At 39.7% G+C, this 23,019-nt stretch overlaps 2 protein-coding genes across 6 annotated transcripts in view; both read left to right on the forward strand.

Moving 5' to 3' along the window:
* Nucleotides 1-9,694, forward strand: part of mrpl48 (mitochondrial ribosomal protein L48) — a 41,858-nt gene extending 32,164 nt beyond the window's left edge. Inside the window, exons 7-8 of one of the 2 annotated variants that reach the window (XM_048533376.1) lie at nt 654-743; nt 9,466-9,694. In XM_048533376.1, coding sequence (XP_048389333.1) covers nt 654-743; nt 9,466-9,540 — 165 coding nt within the window. In that variant the 3' untranslated portion in view covers nt 9,541-9,694. The remainder of the gene's footprint in view (nt 1-653; nt 744-9,465) is intronic. The other variant, XM_048533377.1, reaches the window with a different exon arrangement.
* Nucleotides 9,695-19,206: 9,512 nt separating this feature from the next.
* Nucleotides 19,207-23,019, forward strand: part of LOC125453540 (proteasomal ATPase-associated factor 1-like) — a 44,389-nt gene continuing 40,576 nt past the window's right edge. For 2 of the 4 annotated variants that reach the window (XM_048533275.2, XM_048533276.2), the window contains exons 1-2: nt 19,207-19,292; nt 19,395-19,435. In XM_048533275.2, the coding sequence (XP_048389232.1) occupies nt 19,243-19,292; nt 19,395-19,435 (91 nt within the window). In that variant the 5' untranslated portion in view covers nt 19,207-19,242. The remainder of the gene's footprint in view (nt 19,293-19,394; nt 19,436-23,019) is intronic. The other 2 variants (XM_048533278.2, XM_059646756.1) reach the window with 2 other exon arrangements.

The raw sequence follows: 23,019 nt of genomic DNA on the forward strand, positions 1-23,019 counted from the left end.
GCATTGGTGGCAAGTGAGCGTAGCATGGACTTGCGCTGCTCAGCAAGCGGGCCCAGCGTGGACTTGTGGCAGTCGACGAGGGGGCCCAGTGCAGACTCAGTGAGCTCAGTGCTTCTGTATTAATGAGACAAAGGGGACTCATAGGGGCAGGGGCATTGGTGGAGGTGAGATGGTGCCGAAGTGGCAACTCTTGTTCCAGCGGCAATGGCACAGTGAAGAGGACTTGTGGCTGGCCACCAGGCCCATGACGGAGCACTTAACAAGAAGGATTGTAAACTGAACACTATTTCTGTATTTCTTTATTTTTCTGCCTTTGTTTCAGTTCGTTTTTCTGTGTTTTAAGATGACTGCAGTGAATGGTGACACTATACAACACTTTTCACTGTATTTTGTAATAAAATACACGTGACAATAAATAAACGAATGAACAAATAAATTATAATGCCATCTGCAGAATGTTAGAAATCTCTGTGGTCAGCATTGTTCTTTGCAAATTAATTTTAATCCCTGCATTTCATTCATTGAATTAGTACCAGGCATCTTTTACCTATAATGTGTACTTGTGGCATATTGCATAATTGATTTTAGAGTTGTACATTAGATATTTTGCACATTTTAAGGTGTACAGTTTTTTTTGTATCTTAAATTTTCAGATTAGTGGTTTGAGTTCAGTTCTCGCCCCAATAGTTGTGGAAGTCCTTCAAACCAATCAGCCAGAAGGTGTACAGCTGTGCATAAAGGAGGTAGGTGCCAAAACTGATGATTTTGGAAAACTTTGCTGCACAATTCAATTAACCTGCTTGCATAGCAGCCACTTCCTTTTGTAATGCATGTGTAGTTTAAGAAAAATATGTAACAAAAGCAGGCTCGTGCATTGATGAGTTGAATCAGTATGTTTCCTGCATAGAACCTCATAGAAACAGACCATTTAGCTTCATAGCTGAACTGAACTATACTAGTTTTTCCAGTGTACACTCAGTTCTCGTTATCCATTAGAGGTTGGGATACAGACTTGCCACTGATAACAAAAAATGAAAATACCACTAAGACCCCCTCCTGAGTACCCAATACATCCCAAAAAAACATAAATATGCCCTATTCTGTCCTAAAAACATTAATATACATTATTAATGAACACAACACTACCAAAAAAGTCATAGGAATGCACGTGTCTTTAATAGAGTAATCTTCAGGAAGGTGAGCTGAGGGTGTACTTAAAGATACCTATTTAACAGCTGGAGATAGAGATGGGTGTGTAAGTTTTCCACTGGCATTTTGGCTGGCTTGGCCTTTGTAGAGGACATCATTCAGGGTGCTGTGATGTCTCTTTCTTTAATTCATTATAATTTTCTGCATAAGGAGTCAAGGCATTTTCTATATCCCTATTATATTTAGACAATAAGTACATTGATTCTTTCTTGATTTCTGCCATTTTCTTGGCATTGAGATGGGGATTTCAGACTCTTCCTCTTCAATAGAAGGATAGGTGATGACCTAGTGGTATTGTCGCGAGGCTATTAATCTGGAGACCCAGGTAATATTCTGGGGATCTGGGTTTGAATTCTGCCATGGCAAATGGAATTTGAATTTGATAATAACCTGGATAGAGTTCAAGTATGACTCTGAAACCATTGCCAATTGTTAGGGGAAAAACTCATCTGGTTCATCAATATCCTTTGGGGAAGGGAGCTGATATCCTTACCTGGTTTGGTCTACATGTGACTTCAGACTCTCAACAAGATGATTGACTCTTAACCCATGCCTCTGGGCAATTAGGGATGGGTGATAAATGCTGGTATAGCCAATGACGCCCACACTTCATGAATAAAAACACAAAGATCTGTGGGAAGCAAATCTGTGTAATATGAGCACTAAGTGTACATAAACCTCCTGCCACTTGAATGATCACATTCCCATTCCCTCCCCCAACTCGCTGCTTCTGTACGCTTTTATTCTTCTTCTTGTATCTCGTGACTGGATGAAATATTTTTAAACACATTACAGAAATTCTATCTGGCTGTAAACCAACTTGATGCGTTAAACAAAATGATGGCCGCAGCTGGAAATATTTGTGCTTGGTCAGGCCTCTGTGATCCTTTGTTTCATTCCATAGTTTGAGCAATATCCAACTTACTTTCCAGTGTCCGTTTATGCCACTGTCTCTTTCTCCCTTTCAGAAGATTGCGAATTTCTTTTCTGCTTTGTTGACATTCCCAAAAAGTTTTATTTCCTCCCTTGTTTTGATCCCCCGTCCCATGGCAATTCCTACAAGAGATGTAAACAACAAGATCCAGGTTTTAGCTAATCGAGCTTTTCAAGACATACCTGTTATTCCTCCAGATTAAAGTATTTGATGTCAGGTTGATTTTGGCATTTGCAAACTACCCGTGATTTCCCCCCTACCCCGTTTTTAACTGTGGATACAATTGATTCATAGTAGTGTGCTAGAAAGCATTAATACCACCTGAATTTATTTGTTTCAAACCAATGATGGTAATTGATTGTCAGATTTGATGTTTCTCATGTTTTGATTTCTATTTGTAATCTAATGAGTTGACAAAGTGTGGGAAAAGGAAAGAATGACCAAGGAAGGATGGGACAAAAAAGGAGCAATGAAAATTTGAAGGGTGGGAAAATAAAAGCAATTAGAACAGGGAGTTCCAGATTTTCATAATATTGTAGAGGTTATTTGGTGTGGTAAAAATAGCAGAGGTCCTTAAATTCAGGTTCCATATTCACACAGCATTTTTCATTTCTGTGGAAGTGTGAATAATCTGCTTGGAATTCATGGGAGCAGAAGTAGGCCATTCAGCTCAGCGAGTCTGCTCTGCCATTTATGAGATTCTGGCACATTTGAACATCTCGAATTCTACTTTTATGCCTTTTTGCCATAGAGCCCAATTCCCTTGAATAAAAAAAATCTGTCAGCACAGTTTGTGGAGGGAGCTAGCTAATTTATTCATCAGCTTCTTCCAGTCCAGTGTGATAAATGGTGTGTCAAGTGTCTGAGTTATGAGATATGCAGATTGGACCAGGTCTGAATCCTGTGGATTTGTTTAGAAAGCTTGAATACCCATTTAGAGACATAAGATACCCCTTTTGGATCTGATCCCAGGATGCCTTTGGAGAGATAAACTGCACTTTGGATGTGAGGTACCCTCTGGGATTGCTAATAGTAAACGTGCTTGTGAATATAAAATGCATAAATTCATTGCTGGCATGCAGTTGAGAGCCCATAGGGTTGGGTAGGGTGGTATGGGTAGGACATGATCGTTGGCAGAGACAGAGTGAGAGCCTCATTTAATCTAATCTAAACAGCAGGGAAGCAGCCAATCAGTAGCGTCTGCTCATGTTCCGAGGTTCCTGGCCCAGCTACTGAGGAACCAGAGAATGAAAACCTGACCTCCCAGGCACTTCTCTCCTTTGTCAGATTTGTGGAGGTGGGGAAATGTCTTGTCACTGTGCTGTTGACCAGGGAGCAAAGATCTACGGAAACTGATATAATATGATTGATTAGTCTTAAATAAGAATCATGAAAACATTTTCAGTGTGAAGTTCAGCATTTGTGTTTACCATCACATTCATGTTTAATAGATTTCCATCTTTAAAAATGATCATGTAATGAAAGGTTATCCTGTTTTCAATACAAGGGGAAATTATGTCAGGTGACTGCACTGATGTTAAGTAGAAGGTGGTGATAAGGTTGCCTTATAGGTGACATTGATTCATGTATTTGGGCTTTTACCATATTTGTTGAAATTGTTTGCTAGCTGTTTCTGAACAGAAATTAGCACTGCCGCTGTTGCTATTTGGACTTGGACTTTGGAGCAGAAATCATTATTCAGTTCATCGTGACACTCAGGTCCCTGTGCATATCTCTTAGCTTTTTGTATATTATTTTGTTCTACTGCGTATTTTTCGGTGGAGCAATAGAAGGACCTTCATATTTTTACTAAATAAATTCACTGTCCAGCTGAACTACATCAGGAAAAACAATGGTGTTCACTTCCTAGGCTCAGAATAGAAAAACTGAAGCTAGCATCCTGGAAAGATTAAAAAGGAAATGAAGCTTCCGAAGTATCTTGAAATTGACTATCTTAATCTGTCAATTTCAGTGTAAATTTCAAAGCAGGTTGTTCCTCAAACGAAGTCAACCCAAAAATTTTAACGTTCCTTGTTATCCCTTTCCTCTCCCAACACCATCCTGCCTTCCACTTACACATTCTAGTAGTTTGGTATATAGAACTTGAATATTGCTGAGAAATGACACATTTTGGCAAAGATTTTCATCTGAAGAATCAACAATGTTGAACATTGTACACACATGATGGACTTAATGAAGCAGTTAAAGATGGCTGGGTGTAAGACACTTGCCTGAGAAACTTATGCACTGCTGTAGTGTTACTGGGATAATTGACTTCTAGCAACCACAACCATCTTCCTTTCAATAAGTAATATTTTATGTCTGCATTTATGCACTTGTAACATGTACAAATTACTAAATGAATAAATAATCACTAGAGGTAGTCAATACAGCTACTTCGGACCAAGAAAATCTAGCCATAATTTGGCAAACATCACTGCATCCAACTGCACTAAAAACCTTGATGTCCTCGTTGAGAAATCTGCCTAAACAGTCTCTACTACAGTCACTGACAAACCTGGTCAACATATGCATCTGGATTCCTACGGTTCTGTGTGCTATAAGATTAGCCTTGTCAACAACATGGTAAATAGGCCCAAGCCTGTTTGTTTACTGTGCAAGTTGGAAATAAAAACTGTGGAAATAAATATTAATGGAGGAAACAATAAAAAGGAACTAAAGGAGCTACTGGTGATAAGTTGGCTGGACCTGATTGTTTGCAATCTGGGATTTTAAAAGGAGTAGGTACAGAGATAGTGAATGCAGTAGTAGTAATCTACCAGGGGTTCTTAGGTTTTGGAAAAGTCTGAGGATTGGAAATCTGGCACTGTAATGCCTGTACTTAAAAAGGGAAGGAGATTTAAACAAAAAAACACAGGTAACTCTAGGCCAGTTAGTTTACCATATGTTAATGGAAAAATGTTCTCATCGTAGTGTTCAGGGGTGTGTGGGTTCTAGGGTGATGGGTCTGGGTGGGATGCTGCAAGGGGCAGTGTGGACTTGTTGGGCTGAAGGGCCTGTTTCCACACTGTAGGGAATCTAGTCTAATCTGTTATAAAAGGATGAAATAACAGCATTTTACAAACGATAAAGTGGGGTCAGCATGGTGTCATGGCAAGTTCTTTAGAATTCTTTGAGGAGGTAACAAACAGGATAAATAAAGGACAAGAAGTGGATGCAATACATGTGGATTTTCTGAGTGCATTAGAAAAGATACCACATGTTAGGCTACTTAATAAGAGCAGTTGGTATCGGAGGTAGTGTAGTCGCATGGACAGAGGATCACTAGCTAAAACAGGATTGATTTGGAGGGTGAATTTTCATGATGACAACCAGTAATTAGTGGAGTACCACAGAGATCAATGTTGGGCTGGCAATTATTTACAGTTTTATATTAATGATTTGGATGAGGGAAGTGAATGTAGATTTCCAATTTGCAGATGACAGAATAGATGAAAAGGCAATTGATGAGGATTACACAATCTGCAAAACATGGACATGTTAAGTGAGTGGGGGAAAAAGTTGGTACATGGAATATAATGTGGAAAATCTGGCAAATAAGACTACAAGGACTAAATGGAGAACTACTACAGAATGCTGTAGCATAGAGCAATTTGGAGACCCTGTGTGTGAATCACAAAAAGCTGGTGTTCAAGTATAGGAAAGCAAATGGAATCCGGCCTTTTGTTTCAAAGAGAATGAAACATAAAGGTCGTGCTAAAACTGTAAAAAGCCATGGTCAGATGGACCAAGAATACTGCGAACAGTTTTGGTCCCTTTATCTGTGGAAAGATACACTGCCATTGGAGACACTCCAGAGGATTTTCTTAGGATGTTGAGCTGGTTGGACCTGTACTCATTAGATTTTAGAATGAGAGGCAGCCTTTGCTGAAACACACAAGATTCTTAGGGATTGTGTTAGGGTAAATGTAGAAAAGTTGCTTTCCTGTGTGAGAGTCTAGGACCAGAGGGCATTATCTCAGCATAAGTGTTGTTCATTTAATATAGATGAGGAGGACTTGCTTCTCTTAGAGCTTGGTGAACCTGTGAAATTCTTATTGGAGATGACTGTAGGGTCTGGGTCATTAAGTATACTCAAGGCTAGATAAACAGAATATGAATTAGTAAGGGAATCAAGGCTGACGGGGAAAAGGCAAAGTCATGTTGTGGATTATCTGATCAGCCATGATTTTGTCAAATGACAAAACAGACTGTAGGCCAAATGGCCACTTGGCTCCTACATCTTAGTGTTGTGTTTATATAGAATACAACACAGAATCAGGGTTTTTAAACTTATTAATCTATGTTGGTGTTCATACTCAAGTCTATGTCTCCTTTTTAATGTCTTTACATTTTCCCTCTGCATTCTTCTATTGCCTTCTCCCTTATTTATGCGTCAAGCCTTCTCTCAAATACGTCAATACCATGCCTTTCAAGCAATCCATGTGACAGCAAGTTCCACATTCTAGCCTCTCTTTATGCAAATAAATTTTTGTTAAGTTGGTACAGCCTATTTTGTATCTATGCTCCTTTCTTCTGGATTTTTCCATAGTAAAGTCATTCCCTACATATACACAATGTGAATGCTTCATAAATTTTACCATCAGTTCTCCTTTTTCAGAGATAAGAGCCTCAATCCTCTTTCTTGATCTTGCTTTCTGTCAAGTCTGGTAACATCTTTATTTTTTTTCCTCCACTTTCTGGATTGCTTTATTATTGTTTATGTAGTCAGCAGGCCAGAAGAGCATATGATACTCCAAATGCAGTCTAATGGATGTTCTTTATAAACTTAAATCACCTCCCTCCTTTTTGTTTCTCTCTTCCTCTAGAAATGGACCCCAGTACTTTGCATTTTCATTTGCCTTTTCTACTTGTGTTGCTTCTTTTTATGATGTATACATGTATCTTCCCTGATCCCTTGTTCCTTGCACCCCATTTTAGTTTCTTACCTTTCAAGGAAAAGTAGTCTCTTTTAATCTGGTTGCTGAAGCAAAGTATCAGTTGCTTGGCTGGGTTTAATTTCCATTTCCTTTTTAACTATCCTCACTGCAATATATTTATGTATCATATTTTGTTGCCGTCAACTACATTGTTATCTGTATTTCTAAGTTACTATTACCTGCAATTTTGAAAAATTGCACAACCAGTTCCTTAATACTAATGATTTGTGTTTATGGTAAACAACAGTGCTTCATCAGCATTGCTTTCAGAATATTATTTGCCACTTTTTTTATTTGTCCAAAAAGCTTCGATCATTTTTATTTCAATCCATTTGTGACTTGGTGCCTAATTCAATTTTCTCTGACCATTTGTCTGAGTCAGTTGTGTAGGATCTTGCAGGTTTATTTACGTCACATCCAGTGCTTTGGCCTTGTCAACTCTTGCTTTTATTTTTACACTAATTAATTGTTTGCTTATTAGCTCTTTTATTTATCACTGGGAGTGAAGTTGATTTATCTATAACATAGAAAACAACATCTGAATTCTTGCGATCATTAAAGATGTTCCTCCCATTAGTCTGGGTTGGATTCAACTTTGACTTACAAATGTAGCAACAGTGTGTGCCTACTAAATTATCAGTGAAGGTTATTTTTGTTGCATAGTTAAGGTGTAAATTTAACTGAGAATTTGATTTTAAAAATTCTGTGCAATTAGATTTCAAGTATTGTAGCCTCATAAAAGAGAAGGGAGGAACTGCAGAGGCCTTTCAGATTTGTATTGTGTCTTTGGATCAAGATATTGATAGATAATGGCACTTGAGGATTATGTTACATATGGAATCACTTGTTTCCACTTCACTATTTTGTATTTGAATTTTAACACCTTGGTTCTAAGCCTAATGACACACGAAATGGATTTGTTAATTTACTAATACACTGAATGAAATGGAAATTCACACTTACAATGCTGTCCTTGAAGGAACAGAATTTGCCACCCCACACAGTACAGTTTACATGTGATTCCTGTCCAGTGTTACATAGTTGACTCTTAATTCCCTCAGGAGAGCAAAGGATAACTGATAAAAATTTCCCTTGCTGTTGTTGTCCACAGACCATGGACCAAGAACAAATAATTTAAAAAACATTGCTCATGGTCAGTTCATTGCATTGAACTTTTGATGCTGTTCTCTCATATGGCAAGATGACTTATCCCAGATGGTTTTAAACGATTCCTAACATTCAATTCCAAGGCAGTGTGAAAACAAACCTGGAAGCAATTCCATTACTGTCAGTTGAAAAGTTATGTGCAGCATAGGGAGGGAAGTTAAATGTACGTGAACGTCATCAATGAACACACACGTTGCACAACTTGCAAAAATCTATAACCTCCTTTTGCTGTTGTGAGTTAATCTTGTGGCCTAATGAAGATTAATAATATCTATTTCCATTATTCATGTCTTCATTTCAATGTGGTTTTGAAGGACAGCAATTTTATAGGTGAAAAATTAAACTGCAATTCCATCTGTCTCTTTCTAAGACACTATTTGGCAGAACTTTAGTCAACGTCAATGTCTAGACAATATAATAATGTGAAGCTGGATGAACACAGCAGGCCAAGCAGCATCTCAGGAGCACAAAAGCTGACGTTTCGGGCCTAGACCCTTCATCAGAGATGTCTAGACATCCAGCTTCAATGTAATTACCAGACCTGTTTGCCTCCAGTTGCTTCATTGGGAGAATGGAGACATTTTTGATAGAGAAATGCCAGTTGAGGTCAGTGCAAGCTGAAACCCCCTCTTCCTGCAACTTTTTCTCCTTTTGGTCACAATTGTCTCACCCAGGTTTGGCTCTGAAGTTTGCACATAGGCTGAACAGGACTCTAACTCCAATCACAAAGAAAGCTTTGACATGCTTTAACCAAAACTTTTCCCCATTATCAAGGCAAACATACAGGAATTTTAACGTAGCTCTGCGCACCCAGAAATTTTATACTAAGAATGTGAACAAAATCAAATTTATCCAGTACTGGATTTAGGGAATTATAGACAATTTTTAATGAAAATTTCGCTAACATCACTTATTTAGATTAGTATTTGTAAGCTCCAGTAGAAATGCTGCAGCAGAAGTAAAACCTACTCCATTCACTGAAAGATGTCAAAATAATTTCTCCTCGTCAATACCAGATATCACACATGAAGCCTAACTTGTTGTGAAATTTTAACAAAAAAACTTGTGGAAAAATGTTCCCATCTTTGTTAATAAAGAGGAAAATGTTCCAAGTCTTTAATTGAAGAACAATATCATCTCTTAAATCTGACCTCCAAAATGTAATGTTTATTGTCCCACTTGACAAATAATATTGCTTTTTCACTGTTTTCACAGCACACCGAAGCTGAATTTAATGCTCGGTTCAAGGCTCGGCCAGAATTAGAAGGACTGATAGCGCAAATTAGTTGAGAAGACATCTAAGGAAGGTGATCAAGCCGAGGCAACTGTATTTGGTGGCGTTAGAACTGTGACTGAAAATTATATGTAGTGATCATTGTTTCAAGGACTTAAAAACAAGCAGATTGTTGCGTGATATATTGTTAATAAAATGATTTCTAAAAGACTTTGTTATCCAATTTACTGCTGTCTGATTTTAAGTAGAGACGTTTGCCTTGAAATTATTCACCACAATTCAAAGTTTGCCACTTTTTACTCCATTCTGAATGTAGATTTAATTGGGATATCTGAAAGGAGATGGTAGTATATCGTACAGTTCTTATCCTCACCAAAAATATCAATTGGATTAGAATACGTTCCCAAACGTATACATTAAACGTCTCTCATATTAGCATAATATATTTGCAAAGTATTAATACTGCCTTGCAATGGCCAAACATGGTGCTTTAGTAAAGCGTAGATGTCAGTCAGTGTAGTTTCACATTTTATAGAACTACAAACACTAAATAATAACTGAATATTTTCATTCATACAATGAAAAAATCAGCTGTATGTTGTGTTGTCCAACAGAAATACAAGGCTCATATTATAAATAACAATTGATGTGTCCTTGGAGCGATTGGTGATCTAAGAACTTGTATAAACCTGTGCATAGTCCATTTTCCGTTGAGTGTTTCAATTTAAGAGTAACCAGCAACATGGCTTCACACTTCAAACAAGATAACATATTATAGAGCTCCTGTTGAAATTTGCCAGTGAGAAGTAATCAAGCTATGAGCTAAAGTATAAGTACAAAGATTTAAATTAAGTCTGGATAAAAGTTAATGTATGAAGATGTGATTTATCTCTAGTATCATTGCAGGCCTGGCTTGTTTGAAGATTCTCTTTCTAAAGTTCTGGTTTAAAAACTGATCCAACTGTGTGATGGCTTTTGTACATTAATCACTGGAAGTTGCTTCCAAAGGTGGCCTCAGCAGAAATCACTCCTGGGTGTGATTTTGAACGCTGAGAAAGGGTCACCGGACCCAACACGTTGCTCTTTTTTTTTTCTTCACAGATGCTGCCAGACCTGCTGAGCTTTTCTAGCAACTCTGTTTTTGTCAGTGATTGAGTACTCCTTTGTTTTGCATTCATGACAGTGCAGGTTGCAGCTATTAGTATGATCAGTGCAGCCCTGAACATCTATTTCTATCTGTTCTATTGAGAACCAGTGGCTGCTTCTAGATGTTCCTCTTGTTACTGAAATAATTCTCTTCAAAATGTGTGTTTCCAAACAGCTTTATCACAATTGTACAAAAGTGGCTGCAAAGGTTCATTATGATGAATAGTTGTTCTACAAATTGAGTCAATTATGCCTGGATTTCTTGTGATACCCCTCCGATTTCCTGTTCAATAGTACAAAAGCTTTTGAGTTCCCACATTTTGAGCGCTAAATGGATAGTCCTTGAATCCTTGTATTATTTGGTGATATTTTTGTAATTGACCTCCCAAAGTGCATCACCTCTTACTGGACTGGATTAAACTCGACCTGCCATTTCTCCATGCAGCACGTCTTGATGCTGAATGTGGACTAAAGTCGTCACCAATCCGGTCAGATTTCTGTGGATCACTCAGACTAGACCTATTCTGTACCCACTGAGCTGATCTCCAAGAGCCTTGCACTACTCATGGACACAATTGATTGTGTGAGAAGGGGTTAGACACCTGCCTCATCAGTCTGAACCAAAAGAGAGCCTTTAACAGAATATAACAATGTGTAGAGCTAGATGAACACAGCAGGATAGCTGACATTTCGGACCTCGACCCTTCTTCAGAAATGGGGGGAGGGGGAGGAGGTTCTGAAATAAATAGGGAGATTGGGGGAGGCAGATAGAAGATGGACAGAGGAGAAGACAGGTGGAGGGGAGACAGACTTTGACCGCTCTCTCTCCCCTTCACCTATCTTCTCTGTCCATTGTCTATCTACCTCCCCCTCCCTAGTTATTTAAGAAACTCCTTCCCCCTCCCCCATTTGTGAAGAAGGGTCTAGGCCTGAAACGTCAGCTTTCCTGCTACTCTGATGCTACTTAGCCTGCTGTGTTCATCCAGCTCTACACCTTGTTATCTCAGATTCTCCAGCATCTGCAGTTCCTACTATCTTTGACAGAATATACTGCCTACCTCCACAATGGATGTTATGAGGATCCCGATAGGAGGAATTAATTGAAAATCACACTGAGCTTTAACAAATGAATAAGCAACTGAATCATCAAGATGGTTAATTTTTCTGAATTTGTGATCTAGGACAAATGAAACTCGCACCAAGTTTCGTCAAAAAATATTATAAACAAACTTATCCTTTAAATACTACTGTGTAAACTTCAACCACATTTTTTTGCTAAACCAAACATGCAAACACATTAACAAGACACAGCTCTGCAGAAATATAATGGTGGAAAACAAAGGTAAAAGGAAGCAAACTGTGGATCAAGAGGTCAAATCACAAGGATGGAATAATGTGATTTTCTCATTATGTCTTTTGTTTGGTGACTATATCACATTATTGTTAATGGTAGCATGATACCTGAGCATCAATTTGGAAGCTCATCAGTTGTCACTAGGTCTTAAATTAGAAATTCTTCCTTGCAAAGTCTTCAAAGGTTTTTTCCATTCACAGAGCTTTCTGGAGGTCTTGGTTCAACTTCACCTTTGCAGGACAGTCAAATATTCAAACTTAAATATCCAAAGGCTGCTACTGGGCAACTTTTCAGCCCAGAGGCACTTAGTGCCAGCTTGTCTCTCATGTTATCAAATCCATTTTATCCAAAAGTTACATGACCTGTGTAACCAATAAATGAACACCACACAGTTCCATCTGCAAAAAAAATCTGATACATTCTCTGCAGCAAAGCTATGTTCAAACTTCAATTTCCCCAGTATGTGTTCCAGAAATATAGCTAGTCTTTTACAATGGGCTCTCCAAAATGTCCTACACAAATATCAGTAGCACAGTTTCATTCAATAGTTAGAAAACAGACAACCAGACTCAAAACACCAACTCTGTTTTCTTCCTATAGATGATGCCAGGCTGACTTTCTCTAGCAATTTTTTTTTGTTTCAGATCTCTAGCATCCCCAGTTTTTTTTTGTTTTAATTTAACTTTCTCATCAAGCTTGGAATCTGGCAGCACTGCACTGTGTTCCCTTTCCTGTGCATATATTGTTTAGAACCTATTCCCATGTCCAGGATGGACGGGTGCGGTCAAAAGAGTGGTAAATAGCCCAGGTTAGTGGAGGCTTTCAGGTCAAAGTTGGATGATAGTACCATATTCAGTTCAGATCCATTGTTGGTGGGCAGCATATGCGACCAGTTCAAACCATGGTAAATTGAAGCAAGAGTGAGGCTATGTGTTTTGGGAATTGAGCTGACTGATCCCTGCACATAATCTTCTGGTGTGAGGCACACTCTTTATTACTGTACATGGCACAGGTTTGGCCCATTGCACACTCCTGCACCATGGCCACAACTCAAACTATCTTCCACTTTATCTGGGGGTTGAAAATGGGCTGTGATGATAGTAAATGATATAGAAAAATTTAGATAAAGGGTAAAATGATGCATCCAACATCAGTCACACCCTGATGTCTGCTTCAAACTGAGCTGAGACCCTCAGTAAGCAAACACCATGTGTTACTAAATGCTAGGCCCTACCTATCCCCAGAGCTACAAAAAATGAGCCTGGCCATATTGCTGCAGAACATTCCAAGTAGTTTCATTGTGTCCCTTATGCATAGGGTTATGCAGAATAACACCTCTAACTGTAAGTCCATTGGGTAGTAGTCAGCACATTATATCCCTAAGATCTTCTGGGAAAAAGAGACGGCAGATAGTGTTGGATGATTCGCCAAAAATAAAACTGTCAAAGTCATTAGGCAGGATGTCTCACTGGGAGAACTTACAAAAGAGGAACAAGATGTAACTGCGCTGGTGGTGAGATTCTGTCAGATCCTTCCTACATGCCCGGAACCTCACCCATTCTGCATATTGCCCTTGCGAATGATTCCATTGTTATCCTCCTCATGGTATGAGTCTTAACAAAGAAGATCTAGAGAGCGATGCAATTTTTCCATCAAGGTTCAACCCAAGCAGCTCTGTGACACAATTGTCTGCACTTTACAGGCTGGAATAAGAGATGCACGCCAAGACAAATATCATTTGCACCAAGAGGATAATCAACTTGTGAAATATGCTTTTTGGCAGGTCTAAAACTTGTCGATCTTGAAGTTCACAGAGTTTTCTTTAATTAAATGTTGCAGACTGACACATTCCAAGATCTGGAATGAGGCCAACTTTGACAAAGGAGCCTCTGAAATGTCCACCTTCTTCCTCACTCGAGGATTCCCTAGCACCGTTGTTGACAAGGCCCTTAACGGTGTCAAACCATCTCTTGCACTTCTGCCCTCATCCCCTTCCCTCCTGCATCAGAGATAGGATTCCCCTTGTCCTTACCTACCATCCCACCAGCATCCACATCCAGAAGACCATCATGCCATGTCTGCCACCTCCAGCGAGATGCCACCACCAGACACCAATTCTCCTCCCCTCTCTTGTCCACATTCTGCAGGGACCATTACCTCCAGGACACCATGGTCCACTCTTTCTTCACCCGCAACACAGCTCCATGGCAACTTCCCCTGCAACTGGCGAAGATGCACCACCTGCCCATTTGACTCCTCCCTCCCCACTATCAAAGGGCCCAAACATACCTTCCAGGTGAAGCAATACTTGCCTGCAATTCCCAGAATTTAGTCTATTGCATTCAATGCTCACAATGCAGTCTCCTCCACATCAGGGAATCAAAGTGTAGACTGGGTGATTGCTTTGCAGGCCATCTACGTTCTGTTCGCAAAAATGAGATGTTGCCTGCCACTTTAACATGCCACCCTTTTCTCTCGCCAATATCTCTTTCTCTGGCTTGCTGCAGTGTTCTAATGCTCAATGCAAACTGGAAGAACAACACCCCATTTTCTGCTTTGAGACCCTGCAGCCCTCCAAACTCGATATGGCGTTCAATAATTTTAGGGCCTAAACACTCCCATGTCCCAGCCGCCTACCCCACACACTGAGCCTTGTTATCATATAACCTGCCATTGCACACTACCTATTGTTAGTCACTAATAGTCCCCATTAACAACTATTCACCCCCTTAGCCAGATCGTTATCAACTTCTTTGTCCATCCAACTGCTTTTCTCTCTCTTCTGGCTTTATCCTATTGTTTACTCCCTACCCTATCCTATTCCCCATACATATTTTCTGCATATAAAGCAATGTTTTCCCAGCTACCATGAGTTCTGAGGAAGGGTCACTGGACCCGAAATGTTAACTCTGATTTTTTCTTCACAGATGCTGCCAGACTTGCTGAGCTTTTCCAACAACTTCTGTTTTTGTTCCAAGGTCTCTGAGACTACACACTGAGGGTCCTGCCTGAGACAACCCCATAGAGATGCAATGGGAAAAGATCATTGTCTAAGGCTTTGCAGTCAGAGTGTATGAGAGGCTGGAACACCTCAATCTGTGTGCCTTACAAAGAATGTACATTGTAAATCAACAGTATTAAATGTATTAAGGTACCTCAGTGAAACATGGTGTTGAGAGGAAAATTTAATATCCATTGCTCTTTGATGATTTCCGATTTGAAATATTTTTGCCTTTGGACTGTGAACCTGATGTGGAATGTATTATGCAAATATTAAGAGTATTACTTCTGAATTTAATCTCACCATGTAACAAATACTCTGCTATTCCATTCTTCCTAACAAAGTGGATGATCTCAAATTCATCCACATTACATTTCCAGCTACCACATTCTTGACCACTCACCCACCCTGTCTAAATCCCTTTGAAGCCTCTATCCATCCTCCTGACAATTCAGATACCCATCAACATATTGTGTCATCTCTAAACCTAGCAATATTCCAATTAGACTCCTTGTTCAAATCATTGATACAGAATGTGAACATTTGGAGCCCAAACAGTGATCCTTACAGTATCAAATTAACACAACATGCAGACCTGGGAATGATTTGTAGCTTGTAGCTATTCCCACAGGAAATGTCTTGCAATTGTATACCACATGCATCTGTCTTACACCCATCCTCACCCTCGTCTCTAGTTTATCTGCAACCACTCTATTACATCCATCATTAAACTATGCCTAAGTGGACCACTCTTTCTACTGCCACCACTTGGCTCATAAAAGAGCTCTCCATAGCTTCTCAGCTCTGAACAAATGGTCGACTTATCATTATTTCCCCTACTGTATGTAACATGTTAGAGTCCTTTTCTGCTCTTGCAATTTTAATTACCACTTCATCAGATTATCACAAATTATGAGTTCCACTCTATGTGGTACGGCTGAACTATTGAAAACTGCTTTCCTCTACTGACTTGAAATGGCTATTCAGACTGTTAGTGCTCACCGTGATGATACGTAGAATCAAAATTCTTACAGTGTGGAAAGAGGCCATTCAACCCATCAAGTCTGCACCAACTATCTGAGAGTGTTCTACCTATACCGATCCCCCACCCAATCCCCAATATGCTGCATTTACCATGGCTAATCCACCTAACCTGCATATCTTTGGATAGTGGGAGGAATCCAGAGGAACCCCATTCAGACACAGGGAGAACATGCAAATTCCACAGGAATAGCAACCCGGGTCACTGGCGCTGTGAGGCAGCAGTGCTAACCACTGTGTCGCCCTAAGACTTTATCCCTTACAGCGCTATGAAGGTTTTCATAGTGTTTATGTATGGCTTTTTCACCTGTGTACTACAGTATGTTAGAAGTGAACAATTAAGCAGCCACCGAAGGAATAAAATGCTCAAGATGAGAAAAAAAAATACTCTGTTTTCCTCTTACACTGTTTAAGCATGTAAAGCACAAAAGGTTGAAACATAGGTATCTACACCAGATGAATATCATGTATCAACCTTCAGCTATGCAGCAACTTTAATGTAATAAAACAAGAGAAGGCACTTCACTTGAGTATTGTATAAAAAGAAAGACACCAAACCCATTGAGGATTTCTGGTCAGATGACCAAAGTTTGGGCAAAATAGTGGGTTTTAATGAGTGACAGAATGGATGAAGGTGAGGTGAAACGACGAGAAAAGAGTATTTCAGAGCTTAAGGGCTAGACAGTTGAAGGCACGGATATGAATGATGAAACAATTAAAATTGAGGAAGCACAAGAGGCTAAAATTAGAGAAACATTACATATTTAAGGGTTGTGGGTTAGAGAAGATTACAGAGGTAGGGACAGGCAAAGTCCTGGAGGAATTTGAAAATAAGGAAGAGAAAATTCTCAACAACTATATCTAAAACCCTTTATCTATTAACTAAACAGTAATTAATCATATCTGTATTTTCAGTTAATCATTTGCAGCTCATGGATAAAATTTTGCACATTGCATTAGAAAAATAAATGAAATATAATTTTGAAATAATGACATCCCCACACAGGACATGTGTGTTTCTTACTGAAATTAAATGCTTTCGTCTTTCTACTAACCAAACATGTATAGTGAAATTATACAGTGCAAAATTGTCTAGTTCAAAAAAGTTCAGCTGTACGTTCCTGAGGACTAATTGAATGATTCACTAAAGTTTCTTCCTGGGCAAAAGAAAAGCATATGTTTTACATGTGAAAATGTGAGAGTTGGAAAAATTGCTTTTCTGGCTTGACTGAATTAGCATCAGCTGGTATGGAAGTTATATTTTCCTGTTTATCAATATGTCAAGGAAGGTACACCAGCTGCTGTACTTTCCCTGATTAACAAATGCTAATACAGTGCAGCTTTAAGGTCCTTGGTATCCTTGCAATAAGGAAAAAAACATGTTAAAAATAATCTGGCATCATTTTCTATCCAAGCATGGCAAAGATACCACTTCAGCATCTATGCAGACCCCATTGGACTACTTTATTCAGGTTGTACCATTTCAGGAGCATCAATCCTAGAAAAGCCTGTCATGTTCCAGGATGTTGGTTTCAACGGATCAATGATCCAATCCAAATGTGTACTTGACCAGTTATTTAATTATGCTGTAAGAAATGTACATTTAATGTTACAACTCTCACAGAACTTTTCAAAGTCTTTGACAAGGGTAACAAATCGGACGTTTTACAGTTTGGGAAAATTCCCAAGTTAAAATTAAAGCTATCTCTACTGACCAGGAGTTAAATTGGAGAATGGAAGGCTGGAGACAGATGGTCTGTGGATCCTATCCAGGTGATTTGATATGCAAATTGCTCATGATAGAGAGACTGGCCAAGATTTTCTGAGCCCATTGAAAACACGGCATGTCCATTTGTGTCCTGTCAGCAGCTAATAGTATTTTCCCTGGAGGACAGATTCAGAATTGATATGCAAAACAAATTTTAAAAAGCAATCTTTCCACCAGTTAAAAAGAGGGAAATATTGGTTTCACTACAGTTGTAAGCTTACTGCATCAAACAGGTCCAGAGCTCAGAGAATGAGGAGAAGTGAGAGCAAATAAGAGGGGTTAAAACAGCAGGCGAATATATTCAATGGCTGTAATTCATGTCAGCACAGTCAAAGAGCTGATTGGCATTTATTAGCCGTTGATACTTTTCATTAGGAAAGTGATTGTAAGCTTTTGTAAACCTCCACAGTCCATCTGACAATCTCACGGCTCAAGATTCCCACTTGTTAGATTAATTTTGTTCTTAAAGATGCTGATTGTTTTGTGCTCCTGAGATGCTGCTTGGCCTGCTGTGTTCATCCAGCTTCACACTTTATTATCTTGGATTGTTTTGCTTTATATGTCTAACATTCACTGGATTTTCTTTTGTTTCAGTGAAAATATTGCTGTCTCTGAGTCAAAGGGTTGTGAGATCAAACTTCACTCCAGAGCTGAAGAATTTGATGTAGATCAAGATAAATACAGTACTTAGGGGCTGCTGTATCATCAACCTTTGACATTTACCCTGTCACTAAGCCAATTTTGAATCGAATTTGCCAAGTCGACCTGGATTCCTGGGTTTTTGCCCTCTTGACCATTCTTCCATACGAGCCCTTGTCAAAAGACTTACCTAAGTCCACGTAAACTACATCCGCTGCACTTCGCTTATCTGCACCTCTTGTCTCTTTCTTGAAGAAGTCAATTAAATCTCTGAAAAGTTAAGGGGATGTCTTACTTCTATTTGTCCAATTGTCATGCCAAACACTGATCTGGAGGTTGAAGAAAGTCACCAAGGATGTAGTTGAAGAGCTCATTAGCGATCTTTTGAATCTCACCGCAAGACGGTGATGCTTGGGAAGAGAGGTTGAGTCCTTGCAATCATTGCTGGAGTGAAAGGACAATGGAGAAAAGGCCAGAAGGCATAGAAGTGGGCGAGATAACCCGGATGAGTTAGGACAGTTGCAGGTTAGCAATAAAATAGTATCTTCTGTCAAGAATTGAAAAATAATTAATTGTGAGTAGGCCGTTTAATACAATGATGTTTTTTCAAAAAGAAACTGTTTAAATGAACTGAAAAATCTTAAAGAAAAACGAAAGTTAGAAGTGATCATGGCACACGTAAACCCAATCAGCAAACTGACAACAGACCTTCCCACGGAGTGTCTGTACAAGGGGCGGGGGTGGGTGGAAGAGCGGGCTCTTTGCGACGGTGGCGGCGGCTGCTTGGTTTACGGCAGCGTGGCGTCGCCATGGCAGGAGGCAGGATCTTCGTCCAGAGCGACTGGGTCCGAGCTCTGCGGTAACTGTGTCTGAGGGGGCTAGGAATTTCTAACAAACCTTTTCTTGTGGTTCCTTTTCACTCCTGTGCGGGTATTAATGACGTCTCGGTTTTATCCCGCAGGGAGAATGAGAGGGAAGCGTGGGTTTCCTGTAAAAGACCCGGTAAGGATCCTGAGGGAGAGTTTGATTTGGTTAAAGAGGGTCATCATCATCAACAAGATTCTAATAATAAAGTCAGGCCTGACTGCTTGGATATGTTTATTGCCTGATTCGCATCAGTTTGCACCGTCCCCTTTCTGACAATATGGTTTACCTGCTAGAGAACTGTTTTATTTTAAAAACAGGCCTCTGTATTTCTGTTCTTTCCCAATCTATGAATCATTGCCCCCCCTCCCCACCGTTTTTAGTCCTGAAGACTTTCATTGCCAGTGCTAGGGTATGAAATTACATATTGCTGCTTAGATAGTTAAATGCAGAAAAATCAGCATAAGTACTTGGCCCAGCCCCCTCAATCCTTATCCTGCTCAATAAGCCCTTCACATCTGACATCTGCCCAGAATGCAGAATTGTGGCGAAGCAGAAGGTCCATATTCATTCCATCATATTATTATACAGTGCAAAAGTAGCCCATTGAGTCTATACTGCCAAAAATATGCAGAGAATCCCACTTTCCCACACTGTGCCCATTAGTCTTGAATGTTATGACATTTCAATTGCTCATCCAAGTCCTTGTTAAGTTGTTGTGAGGTTTCCTGCCTCAGCTCCCCTTCCAGATAGTGTATTTCAGATCCCCACCATTCTCTGGGTGAAAAAGTTTTCCTTAAATCTCTGAATCTCCTGCCTTGCACTTTAAAGATATGTCCCTTTGTTATTGATCTTTTGACTAGGGGAAACAGCTGCTTTCTTTCACGCTGTCTGTGCCCCTCAATCTTCTAGATTTTACCAGGAAACCCCTCTCAACCTTCTCTGCAGCAAAGAAAACAACATGAGCTTAGCCAGCCTCTCTTCACAGCTGAAATACTCCTTACCAAGCAACATTGTCTGTATAGCTTTTGCCCTATTACCCTGAATATTATTTAGATTTAAGTGATCATCTCATGTCATCTTGAAAGCCTAAATTGAACTTGTTTCCATAATACTTTGAGGTAGTGTGTTCCAGATCCTGGCTACTTGCTGAATTTATCTGACACCACAGTTGCTTCTCTTGCAAATTATCTTATATCTGTGGCCTCTCGTTCTTGATTCTTTTGGGGGAGGGAACCATTTCTCTCTATCTACTCTACCCAGTTCTCTCAGAAGTTTTTCATTTCTTATCAAGTCTCTGCTTTGCCTTCTCCTCTCCAGAAACAAACACAAATTATTTAAATATATGTTATCTTTTGCCCTCAGCCTGTCTATCCAACCTATTCTTAAATGTTGCTTCAGATACAAACTTTAGTGCATTTTTTGGATTTCACAGTTGTGTGTTTAAACAAAAACTGTTCTGTTCTTTTTCCTGACCTTGAATTAATTTTGTTTCTGCTGACTTGTAACTGGAAACCCGTTAAGTATATTTTCTGTTTACTCCAGCAATGTTTTCAGATTTGCTTAGAACCCACCTTCACAAAATTCAGTGAACATTCACTCCTGAAAGCAGGAGTGGCTAGTCAGCAATTGGGCATGGGGGCCATGAAGCTTTTATTACTCCCTGATCTGGAACACTAAATTTCGCTTTAATATCTATCCTGTTTTGAAGGAACACTTTACTTCCGCAAAACTAGATAGTGGTGAAACAAATAAGCAAAGACCAAGTCGAGACAAGCCAATCATATTGAGGTGGCCAGTATGATTTTTGATGACTGCTTCCATTTCACTCATCAACTTTTGTTCAACCTCAATATTTGACTTGTACACCCCTGGAAGTCTCAAAACAGCTTTTTCCAGACATTTTGACAAACACCAGTTCCTGGCCCTACCTGCTGAACTGCTTGTTAGTCCAGTATTGACTTCCACTCTGACCTATGCTATCTGCCACACCATAATCAACCAAGTTGAGCTCAACAAGTGCTACCCACTAGCAAAAACTATGCTCGCTATTGTGTAGAAGATGACCATTTCTTGAAAGTGTAAAGTCATTTGTTGTGCTTTGGAAAATGGCTCTGGACCTTATTGCAGATGTGCATGGCTTTCCACACTGATTAGATTAGATTCCCTACAGTGTGGAAACAGGCCCTTCGGCCCAACAAGTCCACACCGCCCCTTGCAGCATCCCACCCAGGCCCATCCCCCTATAACCCACACACCTCTGAACACTACGGGCAATTTAGCATGACCAATCCACCTAGCCTGCACATCTTTGGACTGTGGGAGGAAACCGGAGCACCCGGAGAAAACCCACACAGACACGGGGAGAATGTGCAAACTCCACACAGACAGTTACCCGAGGCTGGAATCGAACCCGGGTCCCTGGTGCTATGAGGCTGCAGTGCTAATCACTGAGCCACCATACCACCATGGTCTGGATAAATTTTGTTTTTCTCTTGGGGCATATAAGAATGAGGAGTAGGAGCTTTTTCTCCTCCCGTCCTGTGGCAGATATGCAACATTTTCTGAGGTTTGCCTTTAAAGAGCACGAGCCTTCATTTTGGCCTCCCTGTTAGACTCTGTCCAAGTTCAGATTATAAACTTGTGACCATCATAAGGAATTTATTATCAACCATCAATGCCACATGCCCATTTCACCTAAGCTGGACTCTGCTGTTGGAGCATTTCAGTTCAAGACACTTATTCTTAAAGTAACTCAATGTTCAGCACTTTGTTATCCTATTTATTGCTCATGATGGTCTAAATGATCTCGCATAGAACCTGTCCAGTTACATTATAATGTTAAAATAGATATTCTGTGTCTCACAGACAGTTGGGAGGGCATCAGCACAGTTTTGTTCAGGACCTTTTGAATTGTTCGTAGACTGATCCAAAATGCAAGGTGTTGAAGCTATAATTTGCCAAGAAAAGTTTGACAAACCAGTTCTTTGTACAGTCCCAATGTCCTGCAGTGCTCTACTGCACCTGGTGCTATTTCAAACAACGTGTGACTGAAAGATCTTTATTTTCAACCGCATAATTGTTGAAAATCTAAGGAAGAGTCAACTGTATATGAGCCTGGCCTGAAACAAAGCTCCGTTTTACCTTGAAAATGGTGTCTTGGCCAGATGTGTGTTGCTGGAGTTTTTTGTCCTGTGTAAGTGGTCCACGGACAAACAAAAGTTTTGTGTTCAATTGAGTGTTAAAGTTCCCACTCTCTGGGAATCACTGATTTACACAAATGCTAAAGTTCTCAAAGTAGTTTGAGGAAGGTCTTCCAGTGCTGTGGTCATTGTTTTCCAACATCACCAAAATTGGATTTTCCCTAATTCCTTTTGAGAAACAGTGCTGTGAATAAAAAGACAATCGTGTTACCCAATTCTGGACAATATCTGTCATATCTCCAAAATCCTTACCTCTTTCAAGACATAAATGTCCAATTTGTAAAGAAAATGCAGTTACTTGTTCTGAAGATTTAGAAATAAAGTGACTACCCATTTCTTTCCTGAGGATTTTTGCTTTTTGAAAACAATCAAGTAAAAATTAAGTCAAATATCTGACTGAGATTTGGGGGCCTAACAATTTTTAGGGTGTCTATTTGTCTAAATATTGAAAAACAAAGTGACACACATTGTCTCCGACACAGTGACCCCATCTTAGATGAGCAATCAACTGTACTTGGA

The sequence above is a fragment of the Stegostoma tigrinum genome, chromosome 6, assembly GCF_030684315.1.
Source record: "Stegostoma tigrinum isolate sSteTig4 chromosome 6, sSteTig4.hap1, whole genome shotgun sequence".
Lineage (NCBI taxonomy): Eukaryota > Metazoa > Chordata > Chondrichthyes > Orectolobiformes > Stegostomatidae > Stegostoma > Stegostoma tigrinum.